At 31.7% G+C, this 21,304-nt stretch overlaps 5 protein-coding genes across 5 annotated transcripts; 1 reads left to right on the forward strand and 4 right to left on the reverse strand.

Annotated features, from left to right (window-relative positions):
- Positions 1–1,587: 1,587 nt before the first annotated feature.
- LOC125829782 (uncharacterized) lies at positions 1,588–4,796 on the reverse strand. Its single transcript, XM_049508980.1, has 6 exons — positions 4,497–4,796; positions 4,367–4,403; positions 3,114–3,350; positions 2,965–3,012; positions 2,104–2,561; positions 1,588–1,733 (listed from the first exon to the last, which is right to left on the reverse strand). Exons 1-6 carry the CDS (start codon positions 4,793–4,795, stop codon positions 1,658–1,660), a joined length of 1,155 nt encoding a protein of 384 aa, XP_049364937.1. The 5' UTR covers position 4,796; the 3' UTR covers positions 1,588–1,657.
- Positions 4,797–6,895: 2,099 nt separating this feature from the next.
- LOC125829769 (UDP-glycosyltransferase 89A2-like) lies at positions 6,896–8,549 on the reverse strand. The gene has a single exon (XM_049508969.1). The coding sequence runs from the start codon at positions 8,523–8,525 to the stop codon at positions 7,128–7,130; it is 1,398 nt and encodes a 465-aa protein (XP_049364926.1). The 5' UTR covers positions 8,526–8,549; the 3' UTR covers positions 6,896–7,127.
- A 1,010-nt stretch (positions 8,550–9,559) lies between these two features.
- On the reverse strand, positions 9,560–10,988 carry LOC125829656 (UDP-glycosyltransferase 89A2-like). The gene is given in 2 exon segments (XM_049508846.1): positions 9,560–10,951; positions 10,953–10,988. Coding segments are annotated over 2 exon segments (1,428 nt in total).
- Positions 10,989–13,556: 2,568 nt separating this feature from the next.
- LOC125829768 (UDP-glycosyltransferase 89A2-like) lies at positions 13,557–14,981 on the reverse strand. The gene has a single exon (XM_049508967.1). It carries the CDS (start codon positions 14,977–14,979, stop codon positions 13,582–13,584), a length of 1,398 nt encoding a protein of 465 aa, XP_049364924.1. The 5' UTR covers positions 14,980–14,981; the 3' UTR covers positions 13,557–13,581.
- Positions 14,982–19,398: 4,417 nt separating this feature from the next.
- Positions 19,399–20,787, forward strand: LOC125829657 (UDP-glycosyltransferase 89A2-like). The gene has a single exon (XM_049508847.1). It carries the CDS (start codon positions 19,399–19,401, stop codon positions 20,785–20,787), a length of 1,389 nt encoding a protein of 462 aa, XP_049364804.1.
- The last annotated feature ends 517 nt before the right edge of the window (positions 20,788–21,304 follow it).

Consider the following 21,304-nt stretch of genomic DNA (forward strand, 5'->3'; position numbering starts at 1 on the left):
TCTTAATCAGGGGCTAATCTATGTAAATGTTACATACTTCAAAGTAATGTATCATCTGGAGTTTACAAATTCTATATCCGCCTCTATTTTTAATCAAATTCTTATTATCTTATTTTGCTTGTTTTATTGTGCTTCAACAACAATAAACAAAGATAACAAATTTTTTATTAACAAATAGAAATGAAAAGGAATGAAATTTAGAAGAAAGAGAAGGAATAATTTATCAATTTATATACACTAATCATTAAATTCAATTTAAGAAGAAAGAAAGGTTCATCGATATAAGGAACTTAATTTCTCTAAAAATATAATTCAAAATCTATAGTCAAATGCTAACTTAGGAAAATACTCTTCCAATTATGTATACAAAAGGAGTGAAACATTGATTAGACCCCACTATTACAAATCAAGATTAGGTCAGGACAGTTGAAAAGTGAAACATATTGCTTGTTTTTTGTGTATCATGTGATTTTGTATGTTGTCTAATATAACACTTTACTTTTTACTGACGTTTCTTTCATAATTGTGGTGTTTAGGTCAATTTACGTGTATCGTGTTTAGATTTGTTAGCATGCATGTCAATAAATTCTATGAGGTACATGCTACCTCTTACCAGTATAAGTTTCGGTAACTCCAACCATCAAAGCTTGAAAGAAATAGCCTGATATTTTTTGTCTCCACTGAATTATGAACATGAAACTTCATGGTTCATAACTCATTTCATTGACCATTAGTAACAACAACAATAACATACCTAGTGTAGTCCCATACATGGAATAGGATATACGAAAATCTTACCCTAACCTTTATTGAATAAAAAGACTGTTTTCGATAGACCTTCAACTCCGTTATGAGCATCATGTTACTAACTTCTTACTCATAAGTACTAACAATTATGCAGGTGGTTACATCTTTATCCTAGGAAATACTAATCAAGCTATCAAATCAAAACCATAATCCAAAATGTTTGTTATAAAACAAGATGTTGGAATATTGCTTTTTCTTTTGACAATATAGACATTAAAGGTGTCACACCACATATGAAATCATGATGATCTTTGTGGCCCCTTTTAAAAGAGCAAATTCTAGAGTATATAAAAGCAATATTCTTCTTCTATGTATAATTAAAAACTTCATTTACTGGCTCTCTAATCACTTTATATTCCTTTTGTTTATTACTTTTTAGATCTTCTAATCTTCAAAAACAAAAGTTTAGAACAAAAATCATGTAATGGGGGTCCATAAATCATTTGCATGATAAAGAATGTTTCAAAAAGAACTAGCAATCTTGAAGAATGGACTGCATATGTAGGGACCAATACTAAAAAATTTGAATAAAGAAAGAATATTAAAAAGGGTAGCCTGGTGCACAAAGCATCCCGTATTAGCAGGGTCCAAAATAGAGCCGCACCTCAAGGGTGTGATGTAGACAACCTACCCTAATATATGGGTTAGTGACCGCTTCCACAACTCGTACCCCTGACTTATATAGGTCACACGGAGACAACTTTATCGTTGCTTTGGGGCTGTCCAAAGAACATATTCAAATCATAAACATGTAGGTAGTGATATAATATATCAATGTGGTCCATACATGACTAAAAAAAATTGCTTTTGCAGACATGACTAATAACAATTTTTAAAGACTTTAGTTGTATTAGTCCTCCTCTGCTAGTGTCTGTTTTAAACAGTCAATATTGCACATTGCTACTGATCTCATCATGTCTCCAAATCTGCAATCATTCAAAATCAATAGTCAAACTACAGCATGATGACATTATTAATCATATTGTAAGACCATAAGTTAAAGTATCAACAACACAAACGACTTTTACACTATCAGATCATCTAAAAGGTACGTAACTAGGTAATCTCATTCATAACGTGCAAAATAAGGAAGGTAAATTGTTATAACATGTTAAAATACCATCTATAGGTCATCGTTGACGTGGCAAATAAGGTAGGTAAATTGCTACAGACATGTTAGAACACACAGATAGAGGTTGGATAACTATACGTGATCGTTCATAATAAGTGGAATGAGCTAGTTATAACATGAAACGAGATGTTAAAGAACAGACTGATAGTGTAAAAATTCTTTACCGGTCAATGCTGTTCCGCCCTCTCTCAGATTGATCAGTGCTACTTCTTGATTTCCCAAAGTAATCCATGCTTTTTCTTGGTTTTTCCCTCTTGTCAAAACTAATTCTTGGCTTCAATTTCCTGTCTGTGCTAGGCCTTATTGGAATGATCTCTTTTTGTTCAGTACTGATTCTCGACGACTTCTCAATCTCTTCAATACTTGGTCTGCACTTAATTTCGTTCGTAATATCAAGAGTATAATCTAAGTCAATTATACTCTCTTCAAGCTCAACATTTTTCGAATAATCTGATTGTCTTTCCACTGAAATTATGAACTTCTTGAGATGAGTAAAAAATTGAGGAAAAACTTGTAAGTCACAATGATTTCCTCCTTTTACCCATAAAGGTTCATACTTCATTTTACTCAGCTCCCAAAGCTTTTTACCATGTGAAATATCAACTATGTCATCTTCTGTACCCTGTAGACCAACACCGTCACATGAATCGTAAATCTATGAATATGATGTATCAAGAAATCAGTGGTTCCTAATGGACTAGACATTCAAGATTACGCAGGATTATACACAAAAGATCCCTTTTTCGGCTCTCAACAATAATGATCATATTGAATACTCCTCCGATCCATATTATCTGTCTTTTAAGGTTTCTGTATGCTCTTTAAGAAAGACATTTAATAACCTCAACCATAATAGCATTCGTGTAAATTACCCTATATATCTCCCCCTAACGTCTAATCGGAACAGGAAAGGTACAGTTGGAAAACAAAAGTACTAAACTACTACTACTTGTTTTTCTAAAACATCAAATATTTGAAAAGTTCAGTAAGCCAAAACGAGTAATACTTGAGATCGAAGAACTTACATGAATCACAAGAACGGGACAGCTAACATATGGGATTTTATCAATGTTCTGCAGAAAACAGAAAACAGAAAAACCAAAAGAAAACTTGTTACTGTTGAGCATATAAATGAAGAAACTTGATCAACTATTGAACTGAAACTTCTGCTAACCTTGTAAATATCAAGCCAGAGAGAATACTTTATACGATACATAACTCGAAGCCCGGAAAGTATTGCACTTTGCAGAATTACACCTCTAATTTGAGGTAATTTTGTTGCTAATTCAAGAGTTGGACCACTTCCAATTGATTGTCCATATAATATAATGTCTTCTTCTTTCACTTCATAAATCTCTTTTAGACATTTGTAAACAGCTTCTATATCAGCATATGTGTTCTGCTCACTTGGCTAGTTTACACAAAAGCAATACAGGAAAAAACTTAGATCACTGATTAACTTCTATACACGGACAACGTAAAAGAGAATTTGTTACACTATATTGTCACCTAAAAGATAACTACAAGTAACTATCGGTAATCAGTGGAACAAGTTGCCTGAAAAATAAGGCAGACGTCGTTCTACAACAGATAAAAAATTACACTATCAGTGTATATAAGTTACATCCGTCTCGAAACTGAATCCATGAACACTGGCAAAACCAGGATTTTCACTAAGAGGATTCAAAACATGAAGAAGTAAATGTACAAAGAAGTTGAGGGGATTTAATATCTACTATATGTACATAAAAAATTAATTTTGACTGTATATATATAGTGTAATTTTTTGGCAAAGGGACCCCCTATCCACGACAACAACAACAACATTGGGATCAACTATATGAACCCTCAATTATCCGAACCCCCTTCTAGTAGCTCTGCCTCCTGTCCACGACAACAACAACAATAACTACGAATCAATCTCAAACAAGTCGGGATCAACTATATGGACCCTCACTTATCCGAACCCCCTTCCAGTATCCTAGCTCCACCTCCATCCACAACAACAACAACAATAACTACGACTTGATCTCAAACAAGTCAGGATCAACTATAAGAACCCTCACTTATCCGAACCCCCTTTTGGTATCCTAGCTCCACCCCCTCCACGACAACAACAACAATAACTATGACTCGATCTCAAAACAAGTCCGGATCAACTATATGAATCCTCACTCAAAATTGGTTAATGAAAAGTGGAAATAATGGAGTGATTAGATCACATGTCTTTATGACATAAACATGATTACCACTAAACAAACTTTATACTAACAAATAACATTGTCCAATAAAAGAAGAAAATTAATCTAAACTATAGTTCATCAAAGCATATTTAATACACAGTATTAGCAAAGTCTTGTTGTAAAGCTCAAGACATGACATGTACACTAAAATTAAATTTTTTTAAAAAAAGGCAAAATTGCTTACTTCTCCATTAGACCTTCCATATCCAGCATAATCATATCTACAAAAATCAATCAAAATTCATCTTTAAATCAAGAAAATACCAAAAAATTACCAAAAAAAATCATATGAACATTCTAGACAATTAATTTACCCCATGACATTTACGCGTAATCGATCACTAAGTTCAATGAAAAATCGAAACATTTGGCCTATATCAGCAGCATTTCCATGTGAATAAAGAAGTGTCATTGTTGCACCTTTGTTCCTAACAAAAACTGAAAAAATATAATGACCTCTCTTTGTTTGTAGAATTGAAACTTCACCTTTTTCACTTTGAGACACACCTAAAAGTTTCAATTTTTGTGTTTGTTCATCTAAATCAACTTGATAGGATGGTTCTGGTGGAAAAAATGCTAATTTTGATGCAATTGTTGATGATACACCACCCATTTTTTTTATACAAATTTTTGTCTAAGTGAATTTTTTTTTCAAGAACATAACTTTTTGATGATTTTGGGAATTTGCTATTTTTGTTGAAGGAATGGAGAAATGGACTATGGAGGAGAGTTGTTGTCTTTAAAAAGAGAATGGTTTTAAAAAAGTGTGCTAATTAAAAAAAAAGTTTAAGACTAATTAAATGGGATTAAAGGTACTTTAATGATAAAATCAAATTAATTTAAGTAAGTGGATTAGTTTGAGGTAAATTTAGATTTTGAGAATCTTTTATGTATATTTATTTTTTGGTGTGTAGATCTTTTTTTGGTTATTAACACTTAATTCTTTTAATAAAAAATCTAGGAGTAGGTGCACATCTTTGAATATTTCATTAGGTACTAGAAATATTGATAAGGATGTTTATAATTGATGTACATCTATAGAAAGTAATGTTTGATATATATAAATATACATTATTTTATATATATATAATATAATTTTTCAACGAAAAAATTTCAACTTATCGCTATTTTGTATATGTAGTTACTCTACTGTTTGAAAGAACTCCATTGTTTTGTTCCAAACTTAATATTTGAGTTACAATTTAATTAATAAATCATAACTCATAAATTCAGAAGCTTGACTCCGCCAATGATATCAGCTACCTCCAAAACCACGATCTTTCATCTCAAGTAATGTTGAATTCCTCTGTTCACTTTTACTTGTCATGCTTTGTTTTACGAGAGTCAACTTGAATTGTCTTTAAAGCTAAATTGAATTAGATTAATTCAACATTTTAATTTTAAATTTAGATGTTCAAAAATTATACAAAAAAAAATACTATAAGTTGCAATCCTTCTTATATTAATACGATAGAAAAAATACATTTTAAAATATTAATCAAAATTCATGTTGTTTGACTCTCGAGAAGCAAAACGTAACAAGCAAAAATGAACAAGTGAGAGTAATTGTGATGTCTAAGACTATGAATTAGCCACTTTGTTGTCTAATTTTATGTAAATGATATTAAGTGATATCCAAGTAAGAATCATGAGGTTTAAACATGGTTATCCAAAAGTAAAATGTGTTTAGAGCAGTAATTAAATGTTCTCTCAGGAAATGTTAAAAGTCAAAAGAAGTAGAAGGATCTTTCATAAGATATTATGAAAAACAAATCCCACTTAGCACAAAAATTAAGGAAGTTGTTGATTAAATATTTTTAAATTAATTACAAGAATTTACAAGTCAATAAAAAAGAACCTAAAACGACCCCATTTTAAAGCAAGTATTCATAACATTGTGGACCTAAGTTTGTTAATATATTGGGGAACAAATTTATAATCATGCCTTATGACTTTTTTTTTCTTTTCCTTTTGACCTAGGTGTTAGTGCGCTCGTGAATGTTTTTTTTTAAAATAATAATAATAATGATAATAATAATAATAATATATAATTCTTCATGTAAATTTTGATATTTTTAAGTTTTTTCTTTCTATTGTTATTAGTGTCATGTGAATAGTGAAATTCATGAACTAACTTCTGTATGGATTTAGTAATTAGTAATAAGAAGGTTAAATAGTTTGTTACTCCTTCCGTCCCCTTTTAGTTATCGTTTTAACTCGCTTTATGTCTATTAAGAAAATAATAAATACAAGATATAATTTATTAAGTTAAACTTATTTATTACTATATGTCTTTTTAGATTTAATGGTATATTTGAAAATAATTATAAACTTTAGTGTTGAATTTCTATAGTGACAAATATTCTAGGATAGTTTTTAGTCTTCCACATGTTGTGGCCTTTAATTTTATTCTCTTACTTTTTTTCTTGCTTGAAATGTTGTCTAAAATATAAATTACTATCTTGCTTTAAGAAGTTATTTACCTTTATTCTTTCACTTTTTGAACTTTCACTCATAATCTATTTATAGCATATGTTGAATTTTATTCCGTAAGTGTTGATGAAAAAAATTTCATTACATCCTCTGCAATCTGATAGTTACACTATCTTGTAAAGATACAAAAATTGTTTTCGATAGACCTTCAACTCAAGTAGTATGAATGTGACAAGTCAAAATTGCAATCCACAAATTGAACTCATCTTAACACAACTAATGCATTAAAAGAAATGACATTTATTTTTGTAACAAAAATAATGAGACATCTTGAGAATTAATAGCACATAAATGGACAAGGCCAACTTGTCTCATATTTCTCCCACACATCATCATATACAATACATTTATATTAAAGTTGAAGAGTACATTATCAAATGTTCATCTAAACCCAACCAAATTCATTAAAAGTTGGCCCAACATAAAATTATTTAGCCCATTTGCATGAATTTTCAACTTCTTAGTTGGCCCAACTCTTTTACAATGGAATCCAAATCATTTTTAGAGCCCCCTCCAATTTTAACAGCTTCAAGTGCTTCATCTCTCATTTTTTTGGCCCTCTCCTTAAACAAATCATTACTCATTGCCTCATTAATTTTCCGACCCAACTCTATCGGGTCAGGCACCGAGTCTGAGCCCTCACAAACTCGAACCGATGCCTTCATATTATCCACCAACAACCACGTGTTTATGAATTGGTCGGCCTCCATGGGCCATCCTAAAATTAGTACTCCCGCCACTATCGCTTCCAACACAGAATTCCATCCACAGTGACTCAAAAACCCATTAACGGCTCGATGGCCCAATATCTCCACTTGTGGGGCCCAACCTTTTATTACTAGGCCTTTCCCTAAGACTCTCTCCTCAAACCCTTTTGGCACTGATCCAAAACCTTGTTCCTCTTGCTGGGCTGTCAATTGTTTAGCTACTAAAATGAACCTCACTTCACTTTTCTCAAGCCCAATAGTTAAGGCCTCCATTTGGGCCTTTGTTAATAACTTTTGACTTCCAAAAGCTACATAAAGAACAGACTCATTAGGACACTCATTAAGCCAAGAGAAAAATTTCTCATTTGCACCATCATCAAACTTCCCAGTTCTACCCGGCCCACCAACTAAATTTATCGGCCCAATCGAATACACACGCTCATGGCCCATTTCCTTCTTCAAAAAGCCCAAATACTCACTATCCAAAGCCTCAAAAGTATTGAAAATTGACCCAAAACTCCTACCATTTGCAATAAACCCATTTCTAACAATCTCCCAAGTTGGATCATCCTCTTTAAACTTGAGAAACACTGAAGGAAGATGTTCCCTCACAAACCTTGGGCTTTTTGGAAGCCCATTAAACTCAACAAAGCCCAAACCTTTATAAGCCCACATATTCTTCCAAAGATCAACAAGTATAGAAACCAATAAAGCCCCGACACCGTAAAATACAATTCCGGGCACACCAACTTGTTGGGCCAAATCTAAAGTCCAGCCCAAAAAGAAATCATAAACAATCGCTACAGGAGGATTTGATTGGGCCTTAAACCATTCTAATATTGGGCCACTAAGCTTACTAAGCCCAGCAATAATTGGGGCATTGCCGGAATTTCCCACATCCTTAACGTTTTCAACACCGGCGGGAAGAGATGGGTGACCGGGAAATGGGAAAACAAGAGTTTCAACAGATGGATGTGTAGAAATAAGAGGATCAAGAATCGGGACATTTTTAGGTGTCACTAAAATAGTGATTTTAAAGCCATGGAGAAGAAGTTGATGAGTTAAATCAAGAAGGGGAAGTATGTGACCTTGTGCTGGAAATGGAAAAATTAAGATATGTACACCATTTTTAGAGCTTGACATTTTGTTTTTTCTCACAGCAAGTAAGCAAAAAGTTGAGTGAGTTTCAATTTGAATGAACTTAGAGATATGTAAGTTTGATATTTTAGTAATGTTTTAGATGTGGAATATTTTAAAGAATTTTCTTGGTAGTAGCATATCTACTTTTTGTTATTTTATTCTATTCTTTTTGCTTTTTATATTCCAATAATGGAATATGTTTGAATTATTAAAGCATATATAACATTCATTCACCGTTACCAACGCCATCTATCATTATCAATTTTTTTATTATTATTATTATCGAACGTTAGTATTAACTACGTACCACCATTCATCAACAATAATCATAATCCTCATGAGTTGATTTCTGATCACTCAAGTAATAATTATTATTTTAGAAAAGATCATTTTTTTTATTGTAGAAAATCAAAATCTAGATTAAAGTAACTTTATGAAATAATAACAATTAACTGCTACTATCAAAATCAACTACAACCATCAATACTATCTACTACGTACACCCAACTATTAGCCAACATCATCCTCAATCGACATCTACAACCATCATTGCTAGATAACCATTACCACCACCAATTCATATATTTTAAAAAAAAATATGTTGTACATATATAATATCCGATTAGTTTTGTATTAATTATTTTTTTAAATTAAACAAATTAAATTTTGTATATTAGATGTTTAAAAAAAGCAGTCTTCATTAAAATATGCAGATCTTAATACAAATCTTAACAATTCACATGTAATATTCAAATTTAGATATCTAAATCTTAATATCCAAATGTCTTAAATTCAATAAAAATAAATGAAACCTAAACCTTACTTTACTAATCTTTATTATTATTATTATTATTAAAATATAACCTTCTCTAGAAAAAGTGCAAACAAACCCCCCCTTTTTTTTTGGCAAAAATCAAATAAGCTATGAGAGCATTATTATAAAATTTGTAACACATTATGCGATGATATTAAAGTTGAAGAGTACGTTGTCAAATGTTCATCTAAACCCAACCAAATTCATTAAAAGTTGGCCCAACTTAAAAATGTTTAGCCCATTTGCATGAATTTTCAACTCTTAGTTGGCCCAACTCTTTTACAATAGAATCCAAATCCTTTTTAGAGCCCCCTCCAATTTTAACAGCTTCAAGTGCTTCATCTCTCATTTTTTTGGCCCTCTCCTTAAACAAATCATTACTCATTGCCTCATTAATTTTCCGACCCAACTCTATCGGGTCAGGCACCGAGTCTGAGCCCTCACAAACTCGAACTGATGTCTTCATATTATCCACCAACAACCACGTGTTTATGAATTGGTCGGCCTCCATGGGCCATCCTAAAATTAGTACTCCCGCCACTATCGCTTCCAACACAGAATTCCATCCACAGTGACTCAAAAACCCACTAACGGCTCGATGGCCCAATATCTCCACTTGTGGAGCCCAACCCTTTATTACTAGGCCTCTTCCTGAGACTCTCTCCTCAAACCCTTTTGGCACTGATCCAAAACCTTGTTCCTCTTGTTGGGCTGTCAATTGTTTAGCTACTAAAATGAACCTCACTTCACTTTTCTCAAGCCCAATAGTTAAGGCCTCCATTTGGGCCTTTGTTAGTAACTTTTGACTTCCAAAAGCTACATAAAGAACAGATTCATTAGGACACTCATCAAGCCAAGTAAAAACTCTCTCATTTGCATCAACATTAGACTTCCCAAATCTACCAGGCCCACCAACCAAGTTTATAGGCCCAATTGAATACACACGCTCATGGCCCATTTCCTTCTTCAAAAAGCCCAAATAATCACTATCCAAAGCCTCAAAAGTATTGAAAATTGACCCAAAACTCCTTCCATTTGCAATAAGCCCATTTCTAACAATCTCCCAATCCGGATCACCCTCTTTAAACTTCTGAAACACTGAAGGAAGATGTTCCCTCACAAATCTTGGGCTTTTAGGAAGCCCATTAAACTCAACAAAGCCCAAATCTTTATAAGCTTCAAAATTCTTCCAAATATCAAAAACAATAGAAATCGACAAAGGCCCGGAACTATAAAATACAATTCCGGGTACACCAACTTGTTGGGCCAAATCTAAAGTCCAGCCCAAGAAGAAATCATAAATAATCGCCACAGGAGGATTTGATTGGGCCTTAAACCACTCTAAGATTGGACCACGAAGCTTACTAAGCCCAGCAATAATTGGGGTATTGCCGGAGTTTCCAACATCCTTAATGTTTTCAACACCGGCAGGAAGAGATGGGTGGCCGGGGAACGGGAAAACAAGAATTTCAACAGATGGATGTGTAGAAATAAGAGGATCAAGAATCGGGACATTTTTAGGTGTCACTAAAATGGTGATTTTAAAGCCACGGAGAAGAAGTTGATGAGTAAAATCAAGAAGGGGAAGTATGTGGCCTTGTGCTGGAAACGGAAAAAATTAGAATATGAACACCTTTTGTAGAGCTAGACATTCTCGTGGAGTTGATTTGGCCAAAAAAAATAAAAATTGAAGAAGGAGAAGATAGGTGTGTAAGAATTTTGAGATGTGAGTATAGGATATTTTATTGGTAATAATAGCATACACTGCCAAAAGTAGATTTTAGCTTTTATTATTGTGGAGCGTGACGATTGACATGAGTGGATGCTGATCTTTTTATATGACACCCCACATCATTTTTCTTTTTCTTTTTTGATAAGAAATATGTACAAATGTCAATTTTTAATAAGTTAAACTTAATTATTATTATTATTATAACTTGAAAGTTAATATTTTTTATTTTTTATTTTATTTTTTGCTTTCTTCTTAATTGAGAATCCAGCCATGGGAGGAGTAGTCCTAACAACATCAAAGCAGTGGCGGATGTAGAGTGTGTCCAGGACCCCTTCGGAAAAAAAATTACACTATATATATAAAATTAATTTTTTTTGTGTATGTGTATATATTTAAAATTAAACCCACTGAGCATATGTCAAAGGAGTAGCTCAATAGTTTATAGGGCTTAGGATTTCGCCTATGCGAGCTTTGGGTCACAGTTTCGATTCCAGGCAACAACATTTTTTTTATTTGGACCCCCTTGATAGAATTTCTGCCTCTGCCACTGCATCAAAGGATCAATCGCAAGAATTACCAACGGTACAATGATACCACATGCTTTCCTCAGCCCAACAACTACTATTACCACCGAAATTGCAAGCTACGCCACCACCAAATTTTGTTGGTGAAAATTCAAATCATCATTATTCAATAGAAAATTCCTCCATCACTATCAGGATGACAAAAAAGACCACAAATTTTCAGATCTGTAAGTAAGATTATAAAAGTTCATTGCCGATTTTTTTTTTATTACTCGATAAAGGAAGACCCATTTCTTCTTCGAGGAACTATCAACTTTTGAAGATTTTGAACAAAAACTACAATAATGGTAAAGATAAGATTTTTTAAGAAAAATATTGTGAAGGAACTCAAGAAAAAAAGAAAGCTCATTTGAATTGGTAAGAATAGAAAAAGATAAAGAAAAAATTTCTTGGGAAGAAGACAAGTACGGTTATTTTAAAAATTCAAGAAAAGTAAAAATATTGAATAGAAAAAAGACAAAAGAAGAAAGATTAAAATAAAAAAATAATTCTAAAATATGAAATATACATGTGGCGACGCGAGTATATCACTCCTTCAACACATATGTGATTATGACATATTAAAGAGGTATATAATCTCTTTTAAATTAGTTTAGATGTATCAAATGACCCCTACAAAGTTAGAGTGTGTAACAACAATTTTGATCATAATTAAGATGTGTTTTAAACCCTTCCCTATAAATTAAGACAGAGCGAGTATATAAGTTTGACTAGTATTTAGTATCTGCTTCAGATTCTTGTTTTTTTTAAAAAAAAAATTATATCCATTTTTCAAGGACACGACCATAAAAAATTTATAATACCCCAATTTCACTATGAAAACACATACATACTTTCATTAATGTACTCTCTTTTAAATCCTTTTTTAATTTCTTAAATAAATTTTATGTGTTATTCAAATCTTTTTAAAGAGTCATAAAAAATATGTGAAAATTATGAATGATAATATAGTAAAAGATTAGATTCATAATTCAATTAAATAAGAGTATAGCTTCTTCATATACGGAATAAACTTGTCATAAGTTTGTAACATAAAATTATAAGTTTATTACTCAAAATTAGAAAAGATGGAGGTTAATATATGAATATGATTCTAAAAGGTTGAATATTATATATATTAACATAAATATAACATAAGTTAGTTTTGTCACCAAAAATAATCATGTATTATAAGAGACTGAGCAAAGATGCAAAATGCAAATATTCTATTAATCTTAATAAAATGACTTACATATGCCACCTGTTAAAAAGGGGTAAGGCCTAATAAAGTAATGAAGGGTTCAAATAATGCCACATTGAGGAAAAAGACAGTGGAATTGAAAAAGTTTCGTTACATCTCCTTTATATTTGAGCTGATATGTTTTATTTAAATCGAGAATCTATTGAAAATAATTTTCTATCTTCACAAGGTAGGAAAAATATGAGTACACATCACCATTTCGAGACTCCACTTATGAATTACAATCAGTGAGTTGATGTTATTGCATTGCCATTAAAAAGACTATGAGTATTTCACCATGGTATTTTCTACTTCTTTTGATATATCATATCATGTTTTAATAAAAAAGAAGAAAAACACAGGTCACATATTTAGTGTAGTTATATAAATGACAAATGAGGAGGGTAGTGTATATTTTTTTTTCCTCAAGTGCTATAAATTTTAATGTATCAACATTGCAATCTACAAATTGAATTCCAAACACAACTAATACATTATAAGAAATGACATTTATTTGTAACAAATAATGAGACATCTTGAGAATAAATAGAACACAAGATGGACAAGGTCAACTTGTCTCATTTCCCTTCCAAACATATTATCACATAAAATACATTTATATTTAAGTTTAACAATACATATCAAGAGTTCATCTAGGTCCAACCAAATTCATTAAATGTTGAAATAATTTGGCCCATTTGCATGAATTTTCAACTTTTTTGTTGGGCCAACTCTCTTACAATGGAATCTAAATCCCTTTTAGAGCTCCCTCCAATTTTAACAGCTTCAAGTGCTTCATCTCTCATTTTTTTGGCCCTCTTCTTAAACAAATCATTACTCATTGCCTGATTAATTTTTCGACCCAACTCTATCGGGTCAGGCACAAAGTTTGGGCCCTCACAAACTCGGATCGATGTCTTCATAATGTCGACCAATAACCACGTGTTTATGAACTGGTCGGCCTCCATGGGCCATCCTAAAATTACTACTCCCGCCACTATCGCTTCCAACACTGAATTCCATCCACAGTGACTCAAAAACCCACTAACGGCTCGATGGCCCAATATCTCCACTTGTGGGGCCCAACCCTTTATTACTAGGCCTTTCCCTAAGACTCTTTCCTCAAACCCTTTTGGTACTGATCCAAAACCTTGTTCCTCTTGTTGGGCTGTCAATTGTTTAGCTACTAAAATGAACCTCACTCCACTTTTCTCAAGCCCAATAGTTAAGGCCTCCATTTGGGCCTTTGTTAGTAACTTTTGGCTTCCAAAAGCTACATAAAGAACAGACTCATTAGGACACTCATTAAGCCAAGAGAAAATTTTCTCATTTGCTTCAACATTAGACTTCCCAATTCTACCAGGCCCACCAACTAAATTTATCGGCCCAATTGAATACACACGCTCATGGCCCATTTCCTTCTTCAAAAAGCCCAAATAATCACTCTCCAAAGCCTCAAAAGTATTGAAAATTGACCCAAAACTCCTACCATTTGCAATAAACCCATTTCTAACAATCTCCCAAGTTGGATCATCCTCTTTAAACTTGAGAAACACTGAAGGAAGATGTTCCCTCACAAACCTTGGGCTTTTAGGAAGCCCATTAAACTCAACAAAGTCCAAACCTTTATATGCCCACAAATTCTTCCAAAGATCAACAAGTATAGAAACAAATAAAGGCCCGGAACTATAAAATACAATTCCGGGCACACCAACTTGTTGGGCCAAATCTAAAGTCCAGCCCAAGAAGAAATCATAAATAATCGCCACAGGAGGATTTGATTGGGCCTTAAACCAGTCTAATATTGGGCCACGAAGCTTACTAAGCCCAGCAATAATTGGGGCATTGCCGGAATTTCCCACATCCTTAACGTTTTCAACACCGGCGGGAAGAGATGGGTGACCGGGAAATGGGAAAACAAGAGTTTCAATAGATGGATGTGTAGGAATAAGAGGATCAAGAATCGGGACATTTTTAGGTGTCACTAAAATAGTGATTTTAAAGCCATGGAGAAGAAGTTGATGAGTTAAATCAAGAAGGGGAAGTATGTGACCTTGTGCTGGAAATGGAAAAATTAAGATATGTACACCATTTTTAGAACTTGACATTTTTTTTTATTCTCAAGTTGAGTGAGTTAGAATTCGAATGAACTTAGAGATATGCAAGTTTAATATTATAGTGATGTTTATTTGTATGGTGGAAAATGAAGGAAATTTGTTGGTAGGTAGAATTATTAAAGTAGGGGCAAACAAGTGATGCTATGTATTGCTTGTTTCATTTTGTTTGATCTACTTTTATTTTGAAATGTGTATGATATTTTTAGTGTTGTTTTTAGTGGTGCACAATTTAATGAAATTTTCTTGATAATAGCAAATATTCTTTAAAAAGTGGATTGTAGTAATTTGTTACTCCCTCCGTCCCTTTTTAGTTGTCCACTTTAGAAATGACACACAGATTAAAGCAACAATGATTAGCACAGTGAAGTTACAATTTTACCCTTATGACAACTTTTCACTTCAAAATTACCACCACTTATTTGAATTCAAGTGAAATAAATTGGAGGGAAACAACATACACTTTTACAATTTTCAAGAAGTGTAAATAAGGGTATAATAGGAAAAAATTTGTTGTCCTTTCTTGATTTGTCAAAATGGACAACTAAATAGGGACAACTAAAAAAGGAAATATGGACAAGTAAATAGGGACGGAGGGAGTATTATGGAACTTTTTGGGGTTTGGGCTATTAGTACATGTGTTATGAGTGGATGCTGATCTGTTATTTTTAATTTTTATTTGCTAAAAAGCTAGTATGTCATGTGAAGTATTTTGAAAGCAACCTTAAATTTGTTATGAATTAAATATAGCTTAGAGTTTTAAAAATATCTCTTTTTTTGTAGAAATACATTTCTAAATTTTTAATTAACTTAAAGATATTTTGAATATTTCTCTCGACTTTTTATTAAAAGTCAAATTCTTCTACAATAACTTGATACCACATGTTATGTCATGTCATGTGTCAGATCAGGTGTATATCTAAGTTTAGTTAGTCAAATATTTTTTTAAAAATTATCAATAATTTAAGAACAAAACTAATAATTTATGCGAAAAAACTTCTAATCCAAACAGGAAAGAGTGAGAATTTAGAGATGTGTATGTTTGAAATCCAAGAAACCAACTTTCTACTAATTTGATTTATGGTCTTAATTAACCGACATAATTGATTTAGTTATTTTTTTTATTTTTACCATGTATTGTCTTTTAAATAGACAAAAATAGTGGTGTACTATTGCTTTTTAAAGCAGCAATAATGTCAACAACCTCTGCAAGGGAATGCATATTTTATCCAGAGTAATTAGTTTATTTATTTATTTTATTAAGAAAAAAATCAATGTATCATATAAATGTTCAGTATATTATTTAAAATTTAATAAAGAAATTTTCTTTAAATGTACTTTTTATAAGAATAAAAACAAATTAGCATAATGAAATATTTTTAAAACCGAACCAAATCGCAAATCGAGTCAAACCGGAAAAAAAATCCGACTAGTGGTTTGGTTTGACTTGATTTGGTATTCGGAAAAAACCCCCCCGACTATATTTGGGTTGGTTTGGTTTTAACTAAAAAAAAACAACCCGAGACCAAACCAACTCGACATTATATATGCAATTTTAAAATTTTATTTTATACATAAAAATATTTACTTTGATATAATTTTAAAATATTTCTTATACTATTTCATAGTTTTTATCTTTTAATATATTATTTCAAGTTTAAAATTTAGAATTCGGAATGGTCCAATAAAGATTATAGTTCATAGATGTTGATAATTATAATAAAACTTAAATCAAAATCAAATTAATACTAATGCAAAAAGTAATTCAATTCAACACTAAGAATGACAATAATATTGAATATTTGTTCTTTAGTTTTACATTGGTTTAGACATTTCAAATACATAATCTAATTTTAATTTTTCTTAAATATTTAGTAACGTAACTAATACTTATTAAACTTATAATTGTAGCATGATTTAGTACTTTTAAATTATGATCATTTTCATTATGACTTTGCAATATTTATTTTATATGATGATTTCATTATTATTTTTTATTGAATATTTTTGTGTCATCAGTACTCTCTCATATTTTGTGTTATTTTTTGATGAAACATCTTAGATAATTGTATTTTGGTTGGACTAAAGAAATATTTTGGAGCACAAGTTAATTATATGTTTTTATGCAAACTTTACCGAAAAAATCCAAAAATCTGAAAAAAATCCGAGGTTTATTATTTTGGTTTGATTTATAAATTTAAAAATTCGACACAATGGTTTGGTTTGGTATTTGAAAAATCCAAACCAACCCGAGGTTGAAAAACCCAAATTTTATTAGTTTGGTTTGGTTTATAAATTTAAAATTTTTGCACAAATACTTTGGTTTGATTTTTGAAAAACCCGAACTAATCCGGTCATGTATACCCCTAGTTATAAGAAGAATCAAGAAATAAAAAAAACCAATTAAAACCAAAACAGAAATAACCACTTTGTATTGATTTGATTAATAAATTTAATAAATTGATGTAATTGATTAAGTTATTTTTATTTTGACCACTAGATAATGTTGCCCGTGCTATGCACGGGCCCAATAATATAAATGGTATGTTTTGGGGCTAATAATCGAGTTTTTGAAGCGATTGTTTGCGTGAATAAATGAATAAGTTTTTTTTATCACAAACCTGTACTTTCTTTGACGCTATTTAAGGCATAATAAGACTACTCACATACAACATTTTTGAAATATTTTATGTTGTCAATTACCATGATTTATAGTATTTTTACGATAGATTCACTTCAAGAATCAGTGGAATTTTTTGTATTTTTTTCAAAACATATTTTATGTTGTCAATTATCATGATTTATAGTATTTTTAAGCAATTTTTAAATATAAAAAAAAACAAAAAAAATAAATAAGACAAATAAATTAAAATGGACCCAAAATATGTTATTTTTATTGTCTCAATTTATGTGACACAAATGAAATTTAGAGAGTCATCCAAATTTTCATATGTTTTTTTAAAAAGTTTAAGTTATTAATTATTGTGATATATAATATTTTTATGTAACTTTGAAATAACGTACATTACTGGTCACATTGTCCTAATTTATGTGATATGGATAAAATTATAAAATTAATCCTTTTAAAATATCTATATTTGTAACTTTGAAATAACGTACATTACTGGTCACATTGTCCTAATTTATGTGATATGGATAAAATTATAAAATTAATCCTTTTAAAATATCTATATTTTAAGTTGTTGATTATTATTATTTATAATACTTTTTTGGTAATTTTAAAATGATATGTGTTATTTTTTTTGTCCCAATATATGTGAGCCTGATACAATTCTGAAAGTCAATCTATTTTATTATATAGCTTTTAAATATTTTAAATTGATAATTATTGTAATTTTTAATGCTTTTTATGTCATTTGTAAATGATATATGTTGCTTCCTTGATTGGGACTTTTCCATATATATATATATATATATATATATTTCTACTATATTATAAAAGGGAGTTTAGGCCCAATTATATATATATATATATATATATAGTTCTACTATATAATAAATATAATATATAATATTCAAGAAAGTCCCAATCTTGAATATATTATATTATACTTGGGCATAGTTGAAATTTTAAAAGTCCCACAAATATAATATATAATATTTAAGATTAGGAAAAGTTCCAATCTTAAATATTATATATTATAATTGGGTCTAAACTCCCTTTTATAATATAGTAGAATAGTAGAATGTATTATCTTTTAATTAGACAGAAATAGTCAGATGCTATTTAATTTCTATGTACACTTACTATTGCTTTTTTAATGCAGCAACAATGTCAACAACCTCTATAGGGGAAACAGGGGGTTTATACATTTATGTTAAGTAAGTACACTATTTTAATACTCTCTTCGTCTATTTTTACTTATACATTATATTAAAATTAATTGTCCAACAATATTTATCAAATTTAAAAAATCAAAAGATAAGTTATTCTTTTGGTATTTTATCTACACCTCGAACTAAGCCTTGTTTTCTATCCACAAGTGGGCAATGAAGGTTCTAACCAATATTTCAATTGATGGAACTTTCGATCAAGAGCGTCCGTTGTTGAGATTTAAATCAAAGAGAAAACGTCAAACATTTTCCTTTGACTTAAAATTAGCAGCAGACCGTTGGCCATTGAGTGTTATATACTCCCTTATATCTTGTATATTCGTGAGTACTTTAACATCTTCAATAATCAACAACTTGTTGGGCCTCAACACATTTCTTGTCTGCTCATACTTAAGGGACCACTTGGCTAAGAGACAAACTATATATGAAATAACATGGTAAATATTATAGTTCTCCATTCTCCACCATACAAACATCACTATGATATCAAACTTATATATCTCTTTAGTTCATTCAAACTCACTCAACTTTTGCTTACTTATTGTGAGAAAATACACAATGTCACAAAATGGTGTACACATCTTAATTTTTCCATTACCAGCACAAGGTCATATACTTCCCCTTCTTGATTTTACTCATCTACTTCTTCTTCATGGTTTTAAAATTACTATTTTAGGGACACCTAAAAATGTCCCGATTCTTGATCCTCTTATTTCCACACATCCATCTGTTAAAACTCTTGTTTTTCCATTTCCGGGTCACCTATCTCTTCCCGCCGGCACCGAAAACATTAAGGATGTGGGGAATGCCGGCGGTCCAGCAATTGTTGTTGGGCTTAGTAAGCTTCGTGGCCCAATAGTAGAATGGTTTAAGGCCCAATCAAATCCTCCTGTGGCGATTGTTTATGATTTCATCTTGGGCTGGACTCAAGATTTGGCCCAAGAAGTTGGTGTACCCGGGTTTGTTTTTTACACTTCTGGGGCTTTATTGATTTCTATTATTATTGATATTTGGAAGAACTTTGAGGCTTATAAAGATTTGGACCTTGTTGAGCTTAATGGGCTTCCTAAAAGTCCAAGATTTGTGAGGGAACATCTTCCTCCAGTGTGTCTGAAGTTTAAAGAGGATGATCCAACTTGGGAGATTATTAGGAATGGGTTTATTGCAAATACAAGGAGTTTTGGTTCAATTTTCAATACTTTTGAGGCTTTGGAGAGTGATTATTTGGGCTTTTTGAAGAAGGAATTGGGCCATGAGCGTGTGTATTCAATTGGGCCGATAAATTTAGTTGGTGGGCCGGGTAGAATTGGGAAGTCCTATGAGGCAAATGAGAAAGTTTTCACTTGGCTTGATGAGTGTCCTAAAGAGTCTGTTCTTTATGTAGCTTTTGGAAGCCAAAAGTTACTAACAAAGGCCCAAATGGAGGCCTTAACTATTGGGCTTGAGAAAAGTGGAGTGAGGTTCATTTTAGTAGTTAAACAACTGACAGCCCAACAAGATGAACAAGGTTTTGGATCAGTGCCACAAGGGTTTGAGGAGAGAGTTTCAGGGAGAGGCCTAGTAATAAAAGGTTGGGCCCCACAAGTGGAGATATTGGGCCATGGAGCTGTTGGTGGGTTTTTGAGTCACTGTGGATGGAATTCAGTGTTTGAAGCGATAGTGGCGGGAGTAGTAATTTTGGGATGGCCCATGGAGACCGACCAGTTCACCAACATGTGGTTGTTGGTGGACAATATGAAGATGTCGATCAGAGTTTGTGAAGGCGCAGACTCAGTGCCCGACCCGATAGAGTTAGGTCGGAGAATTAATGAGGCAATGAATAATGATTTGCTCAAGGAGAGGGCCCAAAAAATGAGATATGAAGCTTATGAAGCTGTTAAAATTGGAGGGAGCTCTAAAAGGGATTTAGATTTCATTGTAAGAGAGTTGGCCCAACTAAAAAGTTGAAAATTCATGAATATGGGCCAAACAACTTCATGTTGGGCTAAGTTTTGATGAATTTGGCTGGGCCTAAAATAAACGCTTAATATGTATTTTTCAACTTCAATATAATTGTATTGTATGCCTCATTATTTTCTTATAAATAAATGCTACTCCCTCTGTCCCAATTTATGTGACACATTTCGCTTTTCGAGAGTCAAACAGTTTAAGTTTGACCGAGAATTTGCTCATGAAATTTTCAAATTTTTTAAAATGAAATTTATATATTTGTAAACTACACAAAAAGTATTATGAGTCTCAATAATTGATAATACAAACTATTTAAAAAATTTAGGAAAAATTTACGGTCAAAGATATACATGTTTGAATCTCGATATCCGAAATGCCTCTCACATAAATTGGGACAGAGGGAGTATTTCTTTTAATATATTGTTTGTTCTAAAAGTTTAATTTGTTGATTGCAATTTCGACCAGTTGTTGAAAAATCATGGCAGTCAAATTTGACCCATAAATATGTAATTTA

This window comes from Solanum verrucosum, unplaced genomic scaffold, assembly GCF_900185275.1.
Source record: "Solanum verrucosum unplaced genomic scaffold, falcon-dt-bn FXZP01000008.1, whole genome shotgun sequence".
In the NCBI taxonomy this organism is placed as follows: Eukaryota; Viridiplantae; Streptophyta; class Magnoliopsida; order Solanales; family Solanaceae; genus Solanum; species Solanum verrucosum.